This window comes from Canis lupus, chromosome 4 (assembly GCF_003254725.2).
Source record: "Canis lupus dingo isolate Sandy chromosome 4, ASM325472v2, whole genome shotgun sequence".
NCBI classification, from domain to species: Eukaryota; Metazoa; Chordata; class Mammalia; order Carnivora; family Canidae; genus Canis; species Canis lupus.
In genome coordinates, this window is record NC_064246.1 from 381,421 (window position 1) to 400,186 (window position 18,766).

The 18,766-nt window shown below is 40.5% G+C and overlaps 2 protein-coding genes across 2 annotated transcripts in view; both read left to right on the forward strand.

The window, feature by feature from the left end:
• The window catches only part of LOC112660872 (zinc finger protein 260-like), a 42,927-nt gene that overhangs the window by 10,515 nt on the left and 13,646 nt on the right, over window positions 1–18,766 (forward strand). Inside the window, exon 2 of the mRNA XM_025448582.3 lies at window positions 6,312–6,407. The gene's annotated coding sequence lies outside the window, so the exon portion shown is untranslated. The remainder of the gene's footprint in view (window positions 1–6,311; window positions 6,408–18,766) is intronic.
• Window positions 1–18,766, forward strand: part of LOC112660871 (zinc finger protein 33B-like) — a 102,777-nt gene that overhangs the window by 10,447 nt on the left and 73,564 nt on the right. Inside the window, 2 exon segments of the mRNA XM_025448581.3 lie at window positions 5,908–6,034; window positions 6,312–6,407. Of these exon segments, the coding sequence (XP_025304366.3) occupies window positions 5,908–6,034; window positions 6,312–6,407 (223 nt within the window).

Here is an 18,766-nt window from a genome sequence, read left to right on the forward strand (position 1 = left end):
GGGCTGCCCAAAGCCACTGTTTCTGTATTGATTTTATGTTTGGATGATCCATGCATTGAGGTAAGCAAGTTGTTAAAGTCTCTTAACAATCATGGTATTAGTGTCAATTTCTCTTTTCCTATGTTAGTACTCGTCTTAGGAATTTGGATCCTGTTGATGTTGGGTGAAATAGATTTTCATTTGTTATATGCTCTTGTTGGATTGATCCTGACCCCTTTGTTATTGTGTAATGACCTTTTTTGGTTTTTGTTACCATCTTTGTTTTAAAGTCTATTTTGTTTGATTTTTATACCTTTTGGGTTTTTAAAAAATTAATTCATCTGCTTGGAATCTTTTTTTCCATTCCTTCACTTTCAGTCTGTGTCTTTAGGTATAAAGTGAGTCTTTTGTAGACAACATATAGATGGATCTTTTTTTTTTTTTGGAGATCTTATTTTTTTATTCATTACATCACCCTATGTCTTTTGATTGGAACATTCAATCATTTACATTTAAAGTAATTATTATTAGGTATGTATTTATTGCTATTTTGTTGTATTCTCCTTGTTTTCTAGTTGTTTTCTTCTCCTGCTCTCTTCTCTTGTGGTGTGATGGTTCTCTTTAGTGTTATGCTTGGATTCCTTTCTCTTTATTTTTTGTGCATGTGTTTACAGGTTTTCAGTTTGTGGTTGCTGTGGGATTCATATACAGTATCGTATGTGTATGGTATGAACACATTATAAAATCACTTAATTTTTACTCCCTTTTCCATATTTTATGTATATGATGTCACATTTTATATCACTTGAATGCTTTTTAAAAGATTTCATTTATTTATTCATGAGAGAGGCAGACATAGGCAAAAGGAGAAGCAGGTTCCCTGTGGACTTGATCCCAGGACCCCAGGATCATGACCTGAGCCAAAGGTAGACACTCAGCCACTGAGCCACGCAGGTGCCCCCCTTTGTGTAATTTTTGTAGATATAATTGATTTTACTATTTTTGCATTTTGATTTCCATACTAGCTTTGTAATAATCTTTTACCTTTACTATGTGTTTTCTATTACCATTGAAATTTTTTTCTTTCTTAATTTTCATCTAGTTGTGGCCTTTTCTTTCCACTTAAAAGAGTCTTTTTAACATTTCTTTTAAAGCTTGTTTGATGAACTCCTTTAACTTTGGGACATTACCTCTTTCAATCCTGAGTGATAGCCTTTATGGGTAGAATATTCTTTGCCGTAGGTTTTTTTTTTTTTTTCCTTACAGCACTTTGACCATATCACACCACTCTCTTGTGGCCTGTAAAGTTTCTGCTGAAAAATCAGCTGATGGCCTTATGGAGTTTCCCTTTTGTATAACCTCTTTTCTCTTGCTGCTTTTAAGATCTCTCTTTATCTTTATTCTTGTTTGTTTTTATTATGTGTATTGGTGTGAGCCTCCTTGAGTTCATCTTGTTTGAGGTCCTCTCTGCATCGTGGACCTACATATCTTTACTTCTCCAGATTAGGGGTTTTTTCAATGGTTAATTCTTCTGTTTCCTTATGTCTTTTTTCTTTTAGTACCCCTATAATCCAAATGACACTTAGCTTGATGATGTCACAGAGGTCTTTTAACCTATCCTCGTCTTTTTTTTTAAGATTTTATTTATTTATTCATGAGAGACACACAGAGAGAGAGGTACATACACAGGCAGAGGGAGAAGCAGGCTCCACATAGGGAGCCCGATGTGGGACTTGATCCAGGACTCCAGGATCACGCCCTGGGCTGAGGGCAGGTGCGAAACCACTGAACCACGCAGGGATCCCCTATCCACATTTTTTAATGTAGTTTTTCCTTTTTGCTGTTTAGCCTGATTGTTTACCATTACTGTCTTCAAGATTACTGATCCATTCTTCTGCATCCTGTAATCTGTTGGAGTATTCTAGTGTATTTTTCATTTTATGTTCTTCAGCTCCACTTGGTTCTTCTCTGTATTTTATGTCTGTCTGTTGAAGTTTTCAGTCACTTCATCCACTCTTCTCCCAATATTTTTATGGCCCTTACTTTGCACTCTATCTGACATATTGCTTATGTTTATTTTGATTAGCTCTTTTTCTGTGGTTTTGTCTTGTTCTGAACATATTCCTCTGTCTCCTCATTTTGTCTACCTCTCTGTTTGTTTCTGTGTATTATGTAAGTCAGCTATGTATCCTGGTCTTGGAAGTACTTGGCTTGTGTAGAAGGGGTCCTCTTTCCTGTAGTGTGGTCCCCTTGGTCACTAGAACTAGATACTTCAGGATGTTGTATTGTTGCTGAGCCATGATTGCTGTGGGCATGCTGGTAGATGTATCTTACTCGCAGCCCAGGTACCTGTAATGACCCATTTTGTAAAAAAAAAAAAAAAAAAAACATTTTGTCTGCTGCATGCACACTGGGTGCAGATCTTGCTCTCCACCCGGTTGTCTGTACTTAGCTACTAGGACAGCTTGGGTGCACTAATGGGTGGCACTTGCTTCCTGTATGGCCAAATGAGAGTCTTGGCTGCATGAGTTCTAGGCACATTGGTGTTTAGGGTTAGCTCCCCTCCTCAGTCACTTTAAAGAGGCACTTTTCTTGCTGGAGCTGCCCACAAACTATGGTGGGGTAGGAGCTGCTTTGGAGAAGCACCTTCTAGGATGGGTTAAATGGGGCAGGTCTAGGGGAAGCCTGGGGCTCAGCAGCTTAGCGCCACCTTCATCCCAGGGCCTGATCCTGGAGACCCAGGATCCAGTCCCATGTCGGGCTCCCTGCATGGAGCCTGCTTCTTCCTCTGCCTGTGTCTCTACCTCTCTCTCTCTCTCTCTCTCTCTCTCTGTCTCATGAATAAATAAAATCTTTTTAAAAAATAGGGCAGGTCTTCAGGGGAGCACTAGGGTGAGGCACATTGTGCTTGAAAGGTAGATGGAGAGCATTCACATTGGCTCCTATAAGTATCCGGCTAGGCTTTGAGAGGGCAAGAAAAATATTGCCTTCTTCCATCTCCTTTGTTTCAAGGGAAGGCTTTTATAGATCCCAGTACTTCTTGCACACATCCCAAAAATAGTCAGTAAATCTTGAAATATACCCAGGTGCTTTTCAAACTGCTCCTTTTATGCTGTGATTATAACCGACAATTATTTTAACATTTTGGTATGTTACTTTATTGTGTTCTAGTGTGTATGGGTTGCTTATGAAAAGTCTGCTTTAATTGTATCTTTATTCCTTTTTGTAATATTTCCTTGTTCACTGGCTGCATTCAGAATTCTCATTCTCTATCTTTCTCTAATAGTTTTAATATGCTGTGTGTCTTTATGCTTTTGGGAAACATTTATGCTACTTCGTATTGTTGAGCTTCTTGGATTTTTTGTTCTCTATCATTAACTGCAAGAATTTTTTCTTTTTTTGAGTTTTATCTTTTTGTTTTTGGTGGGGGATGGACTGAGGGAGAAGAACGAATATCTCAAGCAAACTCCCCGCAGAGTGGGGAGCCTGATGTGGGGCTTGATCTCACACCCTGAGATCACAATCTAAGCCGAAATCAAGAGTCAAATGCTTAAGTGACTGAACCACCCAGGCGCCCCAGTGAGAAATTTTAAGACACTGTTTCTTAAAGTGTTTCTTTTGTCCCATCCCCTCCCCCCCACCCCCCCCCCCCCCCCGGGTTCCAGTTATGCATGTGCCAGAACTTTTGATTGTTTTTCACAGCTTTTTAATGTTCTGTTTTGTTTTTCAATTTTTATCTTTGAGTTTCAGTTTGGGTAATTTCTTTTGACCCATCTTCAAGTTCATTGATTGTTTCCTTAACTGTGTTTACTGCTGTTGACTGCTGATCATTTCGTTGAAGAAGTTTCTCATCTATTACTGTGTTCTCATTCCTAGATTTCCATTTGGTTCTCTCTGCTGAAATTACCCACTTGATTTTGCATTTTGTATACCTTTTCAGTCTTAACATACCTTAGAATCTTTAACATATTAGTTGTAACTGATTAAAATTCTGTTAGTTTCCATTTCTGTGTCCTATCTGATTTTTTTATCTGATGATTACTTAGTATCTTGGTAGTAACTTGTTAGTTTCTTTCCTTTTCATATGCTTTGTAAACTTTCTGTTGAAGTGTTTGTCTTGTGTCAGACTCTAAACTGTGGTAACTAGATTTAATTGCTGGAAATGGGCATGACTTTCCTGGTAGGCCTTTAGTCTAGCGGTTCGAATTTAACAAGTTAGGAGTTAGGCAAGATTTGAGAGTTACTGTTTCTGTTACTACTCTTAATACTGCATAGGCTTCAAATTTTATAGTGATACCTTGTGTTTTAGAATACAGGTTCATTTACCAGAGTTAAGTTTGTTCATTTCTGAGTTTTAAGGGTTCTCTTTGCTCTGTGTCTCAAAGAGGGTCTCTTTGCATGCTTTTATTTTTCTCCTGCCTTTTTGTCAGCAGTATTTTATTGGTACTTGTTATTCCTAGCTTCTTAGCTTGGTGGTGAGAAGTCATAGACAGAATGTGTTCTCTTACTCCATTACAACCTCAGTGTTAGGTCTGCCCTGTGTACTTGGGTTGTGGGGGATGTGGCCTTCTTGGTTTTCCACAAGGACCAAGGACTTGGTTCTCCCCACCTCCCTGCGCAGCTATAGTTGGAGACTCAGTGCATCATCCTACCCTTCCCCCAGGAATAGCATAAGTGCCCAGTGCGGTTTGCAGAGAAAAAGCCTGTAAAAGGATGCCTAGCTAGTGCATTCAGTTGAATGTCCTACTCTTGGTTTTAGCTCAGGTCGTAATCTCATGGCTGTGAGAGTGAGCCCTGCATGGAGCTCTGTGCTCAGTTCAGAATCTGCTTGAGACTCACTCTCCCTCTGCCTCTCCTCTTCTCTCCAAAATAAATAAGTAAATCTTTAAAAAAAGAAGAAGAAGAAAAGAAAATGCCTGTAAAAAGGTGCAAGTCTCCTCCATGTCTGTGGTCTGAAGGGGTTTCACACTGTTATGTCAGCTCACACTCTGTTTTCATTAATTAACATTCCCCCTATTCTGGGGAATTCCTGCAGGTATTGTCTCTTCCTAGATTTGGGGCACTTGGGTGCTTTGTGACCTTGCCTTTCCTGTAAGTTAGGAAAAAGTTGTAAATTTGAGGTGAGTTTGGCTCATTTTCATTGTAGGAATGAGAATGATTTTCTTCCTTGCTTCTTACATCCTGGGGCAGAACCTAAGTCAACTCATGTGTTTTTAATGCCTTCAGTATTTTGGTTATGCTGTATTGCCTCATAAATATAAAGAACATTTATCCATCACACGTCAAGCTCTACAACATTAACTCTTCTTTAAGCAAAAGTTGTGATACAAAATAGTTTTTCTTTTCTAATTTTAGTAAACTTTTTACATTTTTTCTTTACTTTTTACATATTTTAAAAAAAAATTTTTTTATTTATTTATGATAGTCACACAGAGAGAGAGAGAGAGAGAGAGAGGCAGAGACAAAGGCAGAGGGAGAAGCAGGCTTCATGCACCGGGAGCCCGACGTAGGATTCGATCCCGGGTCTCCAGGATCACGCCCTGGGCCAAAGGCAGGCGCCAAACCGCTGCGCCACCCAGGGATCCCTACTTTTTACATATTTTAATATGTTCTAGTAATACCTTATTTTCAGTTTTGGACTGTTTTGTATTTGTGTAATATTTAACTTCCTGGAGAACAAGAACAGTGTTTTACTCTTCTTAGTATTCACAACACCCAGGACATTTCAAGGCATAGTGCATTAATAAATTAAAATAAGAAGGATGTTCTTTTATTTTTCTTTCTTCTTCAAAACCCAATACAAAATCAGGTTGTAGGCACATTGTAACATAAATTCTCAACAGTGAACCTGGGAAGAATTAATTTCTGTATTTCCTATGCCACTCTGCTTCTGACCACATCAGACTGAGCAGAAATTTGCTGTTTTAGGGGTCACTGTCTTTTGGGGATGTGACTGTGGACTTCTCCCAGGAGGAGTGGCAGCATCTGGACCCAGATCAGAGGACCCTGTACAGGGATGTGATGCTGGAGAACTATCATAACTTTGTCTCCGTTGGTAAGCAGTTGTCATGTCAAATCTTTTATAGAGCATGCCTTTTACTTCTTAGATACCAAAATGTTTGATCTTTGGTAGTTAATACTGTTGAGACTTTAGCTTCAGGAATCTGGGGTTGTTAATGTGTTTTGAGCACAAGGATGAATGTGTGTATTCTCATATCCTCCTCAAGGGGTGGCTCTGGAGCCTCTCCCTCCTCTCTGTTAGAACTGCTGTCCGTTAGAACTGCTGTTGCCAGTGTGGCTTGGGACCATTTTTGTGTCTTTTCCCTTTACAGGGTATCTCATTAAAAAGCCAGCAGTGATCTTCAAGTTGGAAGAAGGAAAGGAACCATGGATAGTAGAGGAAGAACTTCTGTATCAGAACTACCAAGGTGAGTTAGTGAGGAAGCCAGGGGAAAGTATAACCTAGGTGGCCAGTGTGGGATATGGAAATTATTTTAAAAGTTTTCTAAGAATCTCTTCTTAGTGGCACCTAGAAGTAGAGAAAGGAGGTATATATGATAAAATTGGAAGAGAAAAGGGTAGTGCCTGAGAAGGAATGTAAGCTGGTTTTCTGATTGCTCAAAGCTAGGGGTCTAAGGATATCATTTATGCAGACAAGCAAGTAATCCTGGCTTTATGGTGTTTAATAGTGCAAAGAGAAAACTAAGGTAATAATACCTACGAAAATTTGGTTCTTGAGGAGAAGGGAGGAAACAGTGTTTTTAGAATTATGTGTTGTATAGTAGTACTTGATACTCTTTAAACAAATAGTTAATAAACCAATAGGATTACAAATTTGTATTTATCAGAATAATGTAACAAAAGTACAGGTTTCTTAATTTTATGAAATTGTACTTCTGTTGGTAAAGAAGTATTTTTTCTCTTGCATTCTTGAGTATTTTTTTCTTTGTAAATTTCTAATATTTCTCATGTTCTGGCTTTACATCAATATCAGTAAGAACTATATTCCCTCATACTTTTATATTTTCCCATTCCTTATTGTAGCTGGTGAAGAGTTTTTTTTTTTGTTATTGATGGTGGTATATGTTTGTTTGCCTAGAATATGGTTGTTGTTGTTTTTTTTTTAAGATTTTATTTATGTAATCATGAGAGAGACAGAGAAAGAGGCAGAGACACAGGCAGAGAGAGAAATAGGCTCCATGCAGGGATCACCCGATGTGGGACTTGATCCTGGAACTCCAGGACCACGCCCTGACGCCAAGGCAGGTGCCCAACTGCGGACCCACCCAGGGTCCAAAGAACATATGTTTTTTTCAGTAGCCTGACAAGATCAATCTATATTCGCTCTATTATTTATTGCATGAAATTTAAATTTTGCCTTTTATTGACTACTGCATTCTGGCCTTATTTGGCTGCTCCAATTTTATTTTTATGTTGCTTACACTCATGCTAAACATCATTTGACCCACTCATGTCAGATGTCACTTAGGAATACTGTATTCTTTTTCCATGTCACCCATACCTTTCTTTATTGGGTTCTTTCCCTGACTAGATACTAAATGAGTTAGTAAGTGAAAATCACTCAGAACATCTAGTATATAAGGAAGCTATTTTTACTGATACTATGTTGACTGTGTTTACGGTGTAAGTTAAGTGTATCTCTTCTAAGAAAGAGACTTTGAATGTTTGAGCCACTGTAATCTCTTCTTTGAATACTCAGACTCAGTGGGTCTTTTACAAGAAACAAAAGTAAAATCATGATCTGTTACTTGTTAATATCTGCCTTTTTCCCCACATGGGGCATGATCTAACAATGAAAATGGCAATCATTTTATTCTTTCTTACTTATGGTATATAACTTGACATAGGGATTTGATAAACATGTTGATTGGAATCAAGTAGCAGAAAAATTTCATATTCTGAAAACATTGTGAGGGATCTCTGTTTGATTACTTACATGAACCTATAATTCTGATTCATGAGGTATAAAACGGCATAGTGTCTAAACATTTGTGTTTGAAAAAGCTCTCTAGGTAATGCTGATATACGTAGCTTATTGAAGTCTATTCATTCAAAATTACTCAGATTAAAAAGAAATCAGAGTTAACACCTGTTATGAGCAGGGGTTGTAAAGTATGGTCTGCTGATCTAAAACATGTTTTTGTAAGTAAAGTTTTTGGCAACACAGCCATACTCATTTGTTTACACGTGGTCTTTAGCTGATTTCATGCTTTAATACCAGAATTTGGTATTGTGACAGGTATGCCCTGCACAGTCTAAAATGTGTACTATGTTGCCTTTTATGGTAAAGATTGCCATTCTCTGGATTGAAGAATGAGAATAAAATTGCATAAGAGGGATCCCTGGATGGCGCAGTGGTTTGGCGCCTGCCTTTGGCCCAGGGCGCGATCCTGGAGACCCGGGATCGAATCCCACATCGGGCTCCCGGTGCATGGAGCCTGCTTCTCCCTCTGCCTGTGTCTCTGCCTCTCTCTCTCTCTGTGTGACTATCATTAAATAAATAAATAAATAAATAAATAAATAAATAAATAAATAAATAAAATAAAATAAAATTGCATAAGATACTTTAATTTAGCATTTCATTTAGAAAAAACTTTTTTCAATTCAATTAAATTGTGACTGAACAGAATATTATTGCTATATATAAATTCCCTAAGATCAGGAGCACCAGTTAGCAGATGGCATTTATATGAGTTTCTTTACAGTCGTTGAACTTTGCTACAGTTGCTTCTATTTTTTTAATGTATATATATTTTATTGGAGTTCGATTTGCCAACATATAGTATAACAACCATTGCTCATCCTGTCAAGTGTCCCCCTCAGTGCCCATCAACCAGTCACCCCATGCCCCCGCCCACCTCCCCTTGTTCGTTTCCCATATTTAGGAGTCTCATGGTTTGACACCCTCTCTAATTTTCCCCACTCATTTTTCTCTCCTTTCCCCTATAATCCCTTTCACTATTTTTATGTTCCCTGTATGAGTGAAACCATACAATGATTGTCCTTCTCCGATTGACTTAATTCACTCAGCATAATACCTTCCAGTTCCATCCACATCAAAGGAAATAGTATTCATTGTTTCTAATGGCTGAGTAATATTCCATTGCATATATATACTACATCTTCTTTATCCATTCATCTTTCGATGGACACCCATGCTCCTTCCACAGTTTGGCTATTGTGGACATTGCTGCTATGAACATTGAGGTGCAGGTGTCTCAGCTTTTCACTGCATCTGTATCTTTGGGGTCGTGCAATTGCTGGGTTTTAGAGTAGCTCTATTTTAAACTCTTTGAGGAACATCCACACAATTTTTCAGAGTGGCTGTTCCAGTTCACATTCCCACGAACAGTGCAAGAGGGTTGCCCTTTCTCCACATCCTCTCCAACATTTGTTGTGTCCTGTCTTGTTAATTTTCACATTTCTCACTGGTGTGAGGTGGTATCTCATTGTGGTTTTGATTTTTATTTCCCTGATGGCCAGTGATGCAGAGCATTTTCTCATATGCTTGTTGGCCATGTCTATGTCTTCTTTGGTGAAATTTCTGTTCATCTTTTGCCATTTCATAATTGGATTGTTTGTTTCTTGGGTGTTGGGTTTAATAAGTTTTTATAGATCTTGGATACTAGCCCTTTATCTGATACATCATTTACAAATATCTTATCCCATTCTCTGGATTGTCTTTTAGTTTTTGTTGACTGTTTCTTTTGGTGTGAAGAAGCTTTTTCTCTTAAGTCCCAATAGTTCATTTTTGCTTTTGTTTCCCTTGCATTTATAGATGTATCTTGCAAGAAGTTGCTGTGGCCAAGTTCAACAAGGGTGTTGCCTGTGTTCTCCTCTAGCATTTTGATGGATTCTTGTCTCACATTTAGATCTTTCATCCATTTTGAGCTTATTTTTGTGTCTGGTGTAAGAGAATGGTCTAGTTTCATTCTTTTGCAAGTGGCAGTCCAATTTCCCCAGCACGATTTATTGAAAACACTGTCCTTTTCCCAGTGGATAGTCTTTCCTTCTTTGTCGAATATTAGTTGACCATGGACTTGAGGGCCCATTTCTGGGTTTTCTATTCTGTTCCATTGATTTATATGTCTGTTTTTGTGCCAGTACTATACGGTCTTTATTTTTTTTCTAATTTTTTTATTGGAGTCCAATTTGCCAACATATAGCATAACACCCAGTGCTCATCCCGTCAAGTGCTCCCCTCATTGCCTGTCACCCAGTCACCCCGCCCCCCGCCCACCTCCATTTCCACCACCCCTTGTTCGTTTCCCAGAGTTAGGAGTCTCTCATGTTCTGACTCCCTTTCTGAAATTTCCCACTCATTTTTTCTCCTTTCCCCTTTATTCCCTTTCACTATTTTTTTTAACTTTTATTTATTTATGATAGTCACAGAGAGAGAGAGAGAGAGAGACAGGCAGAGACACAGGCAGAGGGAGAAGCAGGCTCCATGCACCGGGAGCCCGACGTGGGATTCGATCCCGGGTCTCCAGGATCGCGCCCTGGGCCAAAGGCAGGCGCCAAACCGCTGCGCCACCCAGGGATCCCCCCTTTCACTATTTTTTATATTCCCCAAATGAATGAGAGCATATAATGTTTGTCCTTCTCCGATTGACTTATTTCATTCAGCATAATACCATCCAGTTCGATCCACGTCGAAGAAAACGGTGGGAATTTGTCGTTTCTAATGGCTGAGTAATATTCCATTGTATACATATAGCACATCTTCTTTATCCATTCATCTTTTGATGGACACCAAGGCTCCTTCCACAGTTTGGCTATTGTGGACATTGCTGCTATAAACATCAGGGTGCAGGTGTTCCGGCGTTTAACTGTATCTGTATCTTTGGGGTAAATCCCCAGCAGTGTAATTACTGGGTCGTAGGGCAGATTATTTTTAACTCTTTGAGGAACCTCCACGCAGTTATCCAGAGTGGCTGCACCAGTTCACATTGCCACCAACAGTGCAAGAGAGTTCCCCTTTCTCCACATCCTCTCGAACATTTGTTGTTTCCAACTTGTTGTTTTTCCCCACTCTCACTGGTGTAAGGTGGTATCTCATTGCAGTTTTGATTTGTATTTCCCTGATGGCAAGTGATGCAGAGCATTTTCTCATGTGCTTGTTGGCCATGTCTATGTCTTCCTCTGTGAGATTTCTTTTCATGTCTTTTGCCCATTTCATGATTGGATTGTTTGTTTCTTTGCTGTTGAGTTGAGTAAGTTCTTTTTTTTAAATAATTTTTTAAATATTTTATTTATTTATTCTTGAGAGAGAGAGAGAGAGAGGCAGAGATACAGGCAGAGGGAAAAGCAGGCTCCATGCAGGGACCCCGATGTGGGACTCGATCCTGGGTCTCCAGGATCCTGCCCTGGAGTGAAGGCAGCGCTAAACCGCTGAGCCACCCGGGATGCCCGAATAAGTTCTTTATAGATCATGGATACTAGCACTTTATCTGATAAGTCATTTGCAAATATCTTCTCCCATTCTGTAGGTTGTCTTTTAGTTTCGTCGACTGTTTCTTTTGCTGTGCAAAAGGTACTTATCTTGATGAAATCCCAATAGTTTATTTTTGCTTTTGTTTCTCTTGCCTTCATGGATGTATCTTGCAAGAAGTTACTGTGGCCAAGTACAAAAAGGGTGTTGCCTGTGTTCTCCTCTAGGATTTTGATGGATTCTTGTCTTACATGTAGATCTTTCATCCATTTTGAGTTTATCTTTGTGTATGGTATAAGAGAATGGTCCAGTTTCATTCTTCTGCATGTGAATGTCCAATTTTCCGAGCACCATTTATTGAAGAGACTGTGTTTTTTCCAGTGGATAGTCTTTCCTCCTTTGTCGAATATTAGTTGACTGTAAAGTTGAGGGTCCACTTCTGGATTCTCTATTCTGTTCTTTTGATTTATGTGTCTGCTTTTGTGCCAGTACCACACTGTCTTGATGACCACAGCTTGGTAGGACAACCTGAAATCTGGCATTGTGATCCCAATCCCCCCAGCTATGGTTTTATTTTTTAATAATCCCCTGGCTATTCGGGGTCTTGTCTGATTCCACACAAATCTTAATTATTTGTTCCAACTCTCTGAAGAAAGACCATGGTATTTTGATAGGGATTGCATTAAATGTGTAAATTGCCCTCGGTAGCATTGACATTTTCACAACATTAATTCTGCAAATCCATGAGCATGGAATATTTTTCCATCTCTTTGTGTCTTCCTCAATTTCTTTCAGAAGTGTTCTGTAGTTTTTAGGGTATAGATCCTTTACATCTTTGGTTAGGTTTATTCCTAGGTATCTTATGCTTTTGGGTGCAATTGTAAATGGGATTGACTCCCTAATTTCTCTTTCTTCAGTCTCATTTTTAGCGTATAGAAATGCCACTGACTTCTGGGCATTGATTTTGTATCCTGTCACACTGCCGAATTGCTTTATGAGTTCTAGCAATCTTGGGGTGGAGTCTTTTGGGTTTTCTATGTAGAGTATTATGTTATCTTCAAAAGGGAGAGTTTGACTTCTTCTTTGCCAATGTGAATGCCTTTTATTTATTTATTTATTTTTGTTGTTACCTGATTCCTGAGGCTAGGACTTCTAGTACTATGTTGAATAGCAGTAGTGAGAGTGGACATACCTGTCTTGTTCCTGATCTTAGGGGAAAGGCTCCCAGTGCTTCCCCATTGAGAATGATATTTGCTGTGGGATTTTCATAGATGGCTTTTAAGATGTTGAGGAATGTTCCCTCTATCCCTACGCTCTGAAGAGTTTGATCAGGAATGGATGCTGTATTTTGTCAAATGCCTTCTCTGCATCTAATGAGAGGATTATATGGTTCTTGGTTTTTCTCTTGCTGATATGATGAATCACATTGATTGTTTTACGGGTGTTGAACCAGCCTTGTGTCCCGGGGATAAATCCTACTTGGTCATGGTGAATAATTTTCTTAATGTACTGTTGGATCCTATTGGCTAGTATCTTGTTGAGAATTTTTGCATCCACGTTCATCAGGGAATTTGGTCTATAATTCTCCTTTTTGGTGGGGTCTTTGTCTGGTTTTGGAATTAAGGTGATGCTGGCCTCATAGAACAAGTTTGGAAGTATTCCATCTCTTTCTATCTTTCCGAACAGCTTTAGTAAAATAGGTGTGGTTTGTTCCTTAAACGTTTGATAGAATTCCCCTGGGAAACCATCTGGCTCTGGACTTTTGTGTCTTGGGGGGTTTTTGATGACTGCTTCAATTTCTTCCGTTTATTGGCCTGTTCAGGTTTTCTATTTCTTCCTGTTCCAGTTTTGGTAGTTTGTGATTTTCCAGAAATACGTCCATTTCTTCTAGATTGCCTAATTTATTGGTGTATAGCTGCTCATAATATGTTTTTAAAATCGTTTGTGTTTCCTTGGTGTTGGTGATCTCTCCTTTCTCATTCATGATTTTATTAATTTGAGTCTTTTCTTTTTTCTTTTTAATAAGGGTAGCTAATGGTTTATCTGTCTTATTAATTCTTTCAAAGAACCAACTCCTGGTTTTTTTAATCTGTTCCACAGTTCTTCTGGTCTCTGTTTCATTGAATTCTGCTCGAATCTTTATTAACTCTCTTCTTCTGCTGGGTGTAGGATCTATTTGCTGTTTTTTCTCCTGCTCCTTTAGGTACAAGGTTAGCTTTTGTATTTGAGTTCTTTCCAGTTTTTGGATGGATGCTTGTATTGTGATGTATTTCCCCTCAGCACTGCTTTTGCTGTATCCCAAAGATTTTGAATGGTTGTATCTTCATTCTCATTAGTTTCCATGAATCTTTTTAATTCTTCTCTAATTTCCTGGTTGACTCTTTCATCTTTTAGCAGGATGGTCCTTAACTTCCACATATTTGAAATCCTTCAAAACTTCTTCTTGTGATTCAGTTCTAATTTCAAAGCATTATGGGCTGAAAATATGCAGGGGACAATCCCAATCTTTCAGTATTTATTAAGACGTGATTTGTGACCCAGTATGTGGTCTATTTTGGAGAAAGTTCCATGTGCACTTGAGAAGAATGTATTTTCAGTTGCATTTGGATGTAAAGTTTTGTAAATATCTGTGAAATCCATCTGGTCCAATGTATCATTTAAAGCTCTTGTTTCTTTGGAGATGTTGTGCTTAGAAGACCTGTCGATTGTAGAAAGCGCTACATTCAAGTCAACAATTTTCAGTGTATTATTGTCTAAGTAGGTCTTAACTTTGGTTATTAATTGATTGATTTACTTGGCTCCTCCCACATACGGAGCATAAATATTGATAATTGTTAAGTCCTCTTGTTGGATAGATCCTTTAAGTATGATATACTGTCCCTCTTCATCTCTCAGTACAGTCTTCAGGATAAACTATAGTTTATCTGATGTAAGGATGGCTACCCATGCTTTCTTTTGAGGACCATTTGAATGGTAAATTGTTTTCCAACCTTTTGTTTTCAGGCTGTAGGTGTCCTTGTATCTAAAATGAGTCTCTTGTAGACAGCGAATAGATGGGTCCTGCTTTTTTATCCAGTCTGAAACCCTGCGCCTTTTGATGGGGTCATTAAGCTCATTCACGTTCAGAGTTACTATTGAAAGATATGAATTTAGTGTCATCATGATACCTATTCAGTCCTTGTTTTTGTGGATTGTTTCCTTAGACTTCCTCTTTTACAGGGTCCCCCTTAATATTTCTCGCAGAGCTGGTTTGGTGGTCATATATTCTTTCAGTTTCTGCCTATCTTGGAAGCTCTTTATCTCTCCTATTCTGAATAAGAGCATTGCTGGATAAAGTATTCTTGGCTGCATGTTCTTCTCATTTAGGACCCTGAATATATCCTGCTAGCCCTTTCTGGCCTGCCAGGTCTCTGTGGAGAGGTCTGCTGTTAACCTGATACTTCTCCCCATAAAGGTTATGGAATTCTTGTCTCTTGCTGCTTTAAGGATCTTCTCTTTATCTTTGGAATTTGCAAGTTTCACTATTAAATGTTGGGGTGTTGAACGGTTTTTATTGATTTTTGTGGGGATCTCTCTATCTCCTGGATCTGAATGCCTGTTTCCCTCCCCAAGTTAGGAACGTTCTCAGCTAGGATTGTTGAAACACACTTTCTGGCCCTCTGGCCCTTTTGGCGCCTTCGGGAATCCCAATTAAAGTTAGATTTTTCCTTCTGAGCCTGTCGTGTATTTCCATTAACTTTTCTTCATGATCTTTTAATTCTTTTTCTCTTTTTTCCTCAGCTACCTTCCTTACCATCAACTTGTCTTCTATGTCACTCACTCGTTGTTCTCCCTCATTAACCCTCTTCGTTAGGACCTCCATTTTGGATTGCATTCTCATTTGATTTTATTTATTTATTTTTAAAGATTTTATTTATTTATGCGTGAGAGACACACACACACAGAGAGGCAGAGACACAGGCAGAGGGAGAAGCAGGCTCCATGCAGGGAGCCTGACATGGGACTCAATCCCCCGTCTCCAGGATCAGGCCCTGGGCTAAAGGCAGGCACTAAACCTCTGAGCCACTGGGGCTGCCCTCTCATTTGATTTTAATATGGCCTGATTAGATCTAAATTCTGCAGTCATGAAGTGAGTCCTTTATGCTTTTTTCCAGAGCCACCAGTAGCTTTATAATTGTGCTTCTGAATTGTCTTTCTGACATCAAATTGTAATCTACATTCTGTAACTCTATGGGAGAGAACTCTTTCTGATTCTTTCTTTTGTTGTGAGTTTTTCCTTCTAGTCATTTTGCTCAGTGCAGAATAGCTAAAACCAAGTTGTACTGGAAAAAGGAAGGAAAAAGGAAAAAAAAGTGTGGGGAAACAAAGAAACAAAGAAAACAAAAAACAAAGAGGGGTATCCTCTTATTCTATATACTTTAAGTCCCTCGACTTCTGCTGGAGCTTTCCAGTGCTGCCTGATTAAGAACTTGCTCCTCCCCTGTCCTTTGAGCTGGTCTTCTGGGGGAGGGACCTGCTGTACTGATTCTCAGATGTGTGCAACTCAAGGAGCTGCCCTGCGCCTGCCAGGTACACGGTTCAGTGAGAGCTGTATATCACGTGAGGCCTCTGCTCCCTAGCGGCTCAACTCAGTCCCTGGCACAAGGTGACACCAGGAGGAACAACAATAGTGGCAGCGGACAGGTCTCCAGCCCTGGAGTCAGCTCCTGCAGTAACTACCATAATCTCCCAGTCTGCAGGGGGCTGGATGCTCCGGGGCGGGGAGTGCCGATCTGCACAGCTCAGCAGTGCTCGGTGGTAGGAGAGTCCTTGCTGTCCTGTCTCCTCCCAGCTTCTGCCTGTCCCAAGGTGAGTGCTGGAACCTGGGCTGTGTACCCCGGCGCCTTGGGATCTGGTGCCTGCAATGCTGGAATCTCGCTCCTGCAACGTGCAACCCCTCCGTGCAGATCCACCGTCTGAGCCGCAGCCTGAGTGGCCCCCAGGGCCGCCACCCAGGGCAATTTACATGTTCAATGCAATGCCTATCAAAATACCATGGACTTTCTTCAGAGCTGGAACAAATCACCTTAAGATTTGTGTGAAATTAGAAAGGACCTCGAATAGCCAGGGGAATACTGTAAAAGAAAACCAGGGCCGAGGGCATCACAATGCCGGATTTCAAGTTGTACTACAAAGGTGTGATCATAAAGACACTATAGTACTGGGGGAGGAGGGGCAAGATGGCGGAAGAGTAGGGTCCCCAAGTCATCCGTCCCCACCAAATTACCTAGACAACTTTCAAATCATCCTGAAAACCTAAGGATTTGGCCTGAGATTTAAAGAGAGAACAGCTGGAATGCTACAGTGAGAAGAGTTTATGCTCCTATCAAGGTAGGAAGACGGGAAAAAAAAAAGAAAGAAAGAAAGAAAAAGCATCCAAGAAGGAAGGGCCTCTCGAGGAGCCAGGCTAAGGCCGCGGGGCGAGCGCCCGCAGGACAGGAAAGCCCCGTCCGGGAGATGCAGTAGCTTCATCAATCTTCCTGGGCAGAAAGCGCTCCCAGGGAGTTGGAGCAGGATCCCAGGAGGGGTGGGGATGCCCTCAGGCTCCCGAGGGCATGAACAGAGGACCTGCGCCCTGGTGGGGAGTACACCACACACTGCGGCTGAGCTCCCTAAAGGGCTGCAGTGCGCTACTAGCGGGGCTTTGGGAACAGCTCAGGTGGCGGCTTCACCCAGAGGGAGCTGCTGCGGCCTAGGAGCACAAATCCAGCAGCGCAGGCGCCAGAACCCAGGGCGCCAGGGGACACAGCCCAGGATCCGTCACTCCCCTTGGGACAGGCAGAGGCCCGGAGGGACAGCCAGGACGCTCCGGTGACTGGGCGGCTCCGAGCTGTGCAGATTGGCGCCCCCACTCCCGGAGCACCCAGGCCCCTGCAGACTGAGAGCTGTGGTAGTTACTGCTGGAGCTGACTCTAGGGCTGGAGAGCTGGCCGCCACCGGTGGTGTTGTTCCTCCTGGGGCCTCACAGGATAAACAACTCCCACTGAGCCTCACAGTGGCCTCACAGGATAAACAACTCCCACTGAGCCCTGCGCCAGGCAGGGGGCTGAGTAGCTCCCCCAGGTGCTCACACCTGACAATCAACACAGCAGGCCCTTCCACCAAAAGACCAGCTAGAAAGACAGGGGAAAAACAAGTTACTGACCAAAGAGCACTGGAAAGTTCCAGGGGAAGTCGAGGGATTTATAATATATAGAATCAGAGGATACTCCCCCTTGTTTTTTGTTTTGTTTGCTTCCCCCCCCTTTTTTCTTTCTTTTTCTTTTTTTTTATTTTTCTTTCTTTTTTCTCTTCTCTCTTTTTCTCCTTTTCCCAGTAAAACTTGTTTTTGGCCACTCTGCACTGAGCAAAATGACTAGAAGGAAAATCTCACCTCAAAAGAAAGAATCAGAAACAGTCCTCTCTCCCACAGACTTACAAAATTTGGATTACAATTCAATGGCAGAAAGCCAATTCAGAAGCACAATTATAAAGCTACTGGTGGCTCTAGAAAAAAGCATAAAGGACTCAAGAGACTTCATGACTGCAGAATTTAGATCTAATCAGGCAGAAATTAAAAACCATTAAATGAGATGCAATCCAAGCTAGAGGTCCTAATGATGAGGGTTAATGAGGGAGAAAAACGAGTGAGTGACATAGCAGACAAGTTGATGGCAAGGAGGGAAACTGAGGAAAAAGAAAAACAATTGAAAGATCATGAGGATAGGTTAAGAGAAATAAAGGACAACCTCAGAAAGAAAAATCTACATTTAATTGGGGTTCCCGAGAACGCCAAAAGGGCCAGAGGGCCAGAATATGTATTTGAACAAATCATACCTGAAAATTTTCCTAATCTGGGAAGGGAAACAGGCATTCAAATCCAGGAAATAGAGAGATTCCCCCACTAAAATCAATAAAAACTGTTCAACACCCCGACACTTAATTGTGAAACTTGCAAATTCCAAAGATAAAGAGGAAATCCTTAAAGCAGCAAATGACAAGAAACAGGGACTGAGTAGGTATCATGACACTAAATTCATATTTTTCAATAGTAAATCTGAACGTGTATGAGCTTAATGACCCCATGAAAAGGTGCAGGGTTTCAGACTGGTTAAAATAGCAAGACCCATCTATTTGCCATCTATAAGAGACTCATTTTAGACCTAAGGACACCTACAGCCTGAAGATAAAAAGTTGGAGAACCATTTACCATTCAAATGGTTCTCAAAGGAATGCAGGGGTAGCCATCCTTATGTCAGATAAAGTTTATCCCGAAGACTGTAGTAAGAGATGAAGAGGGACACTATATCATACTTA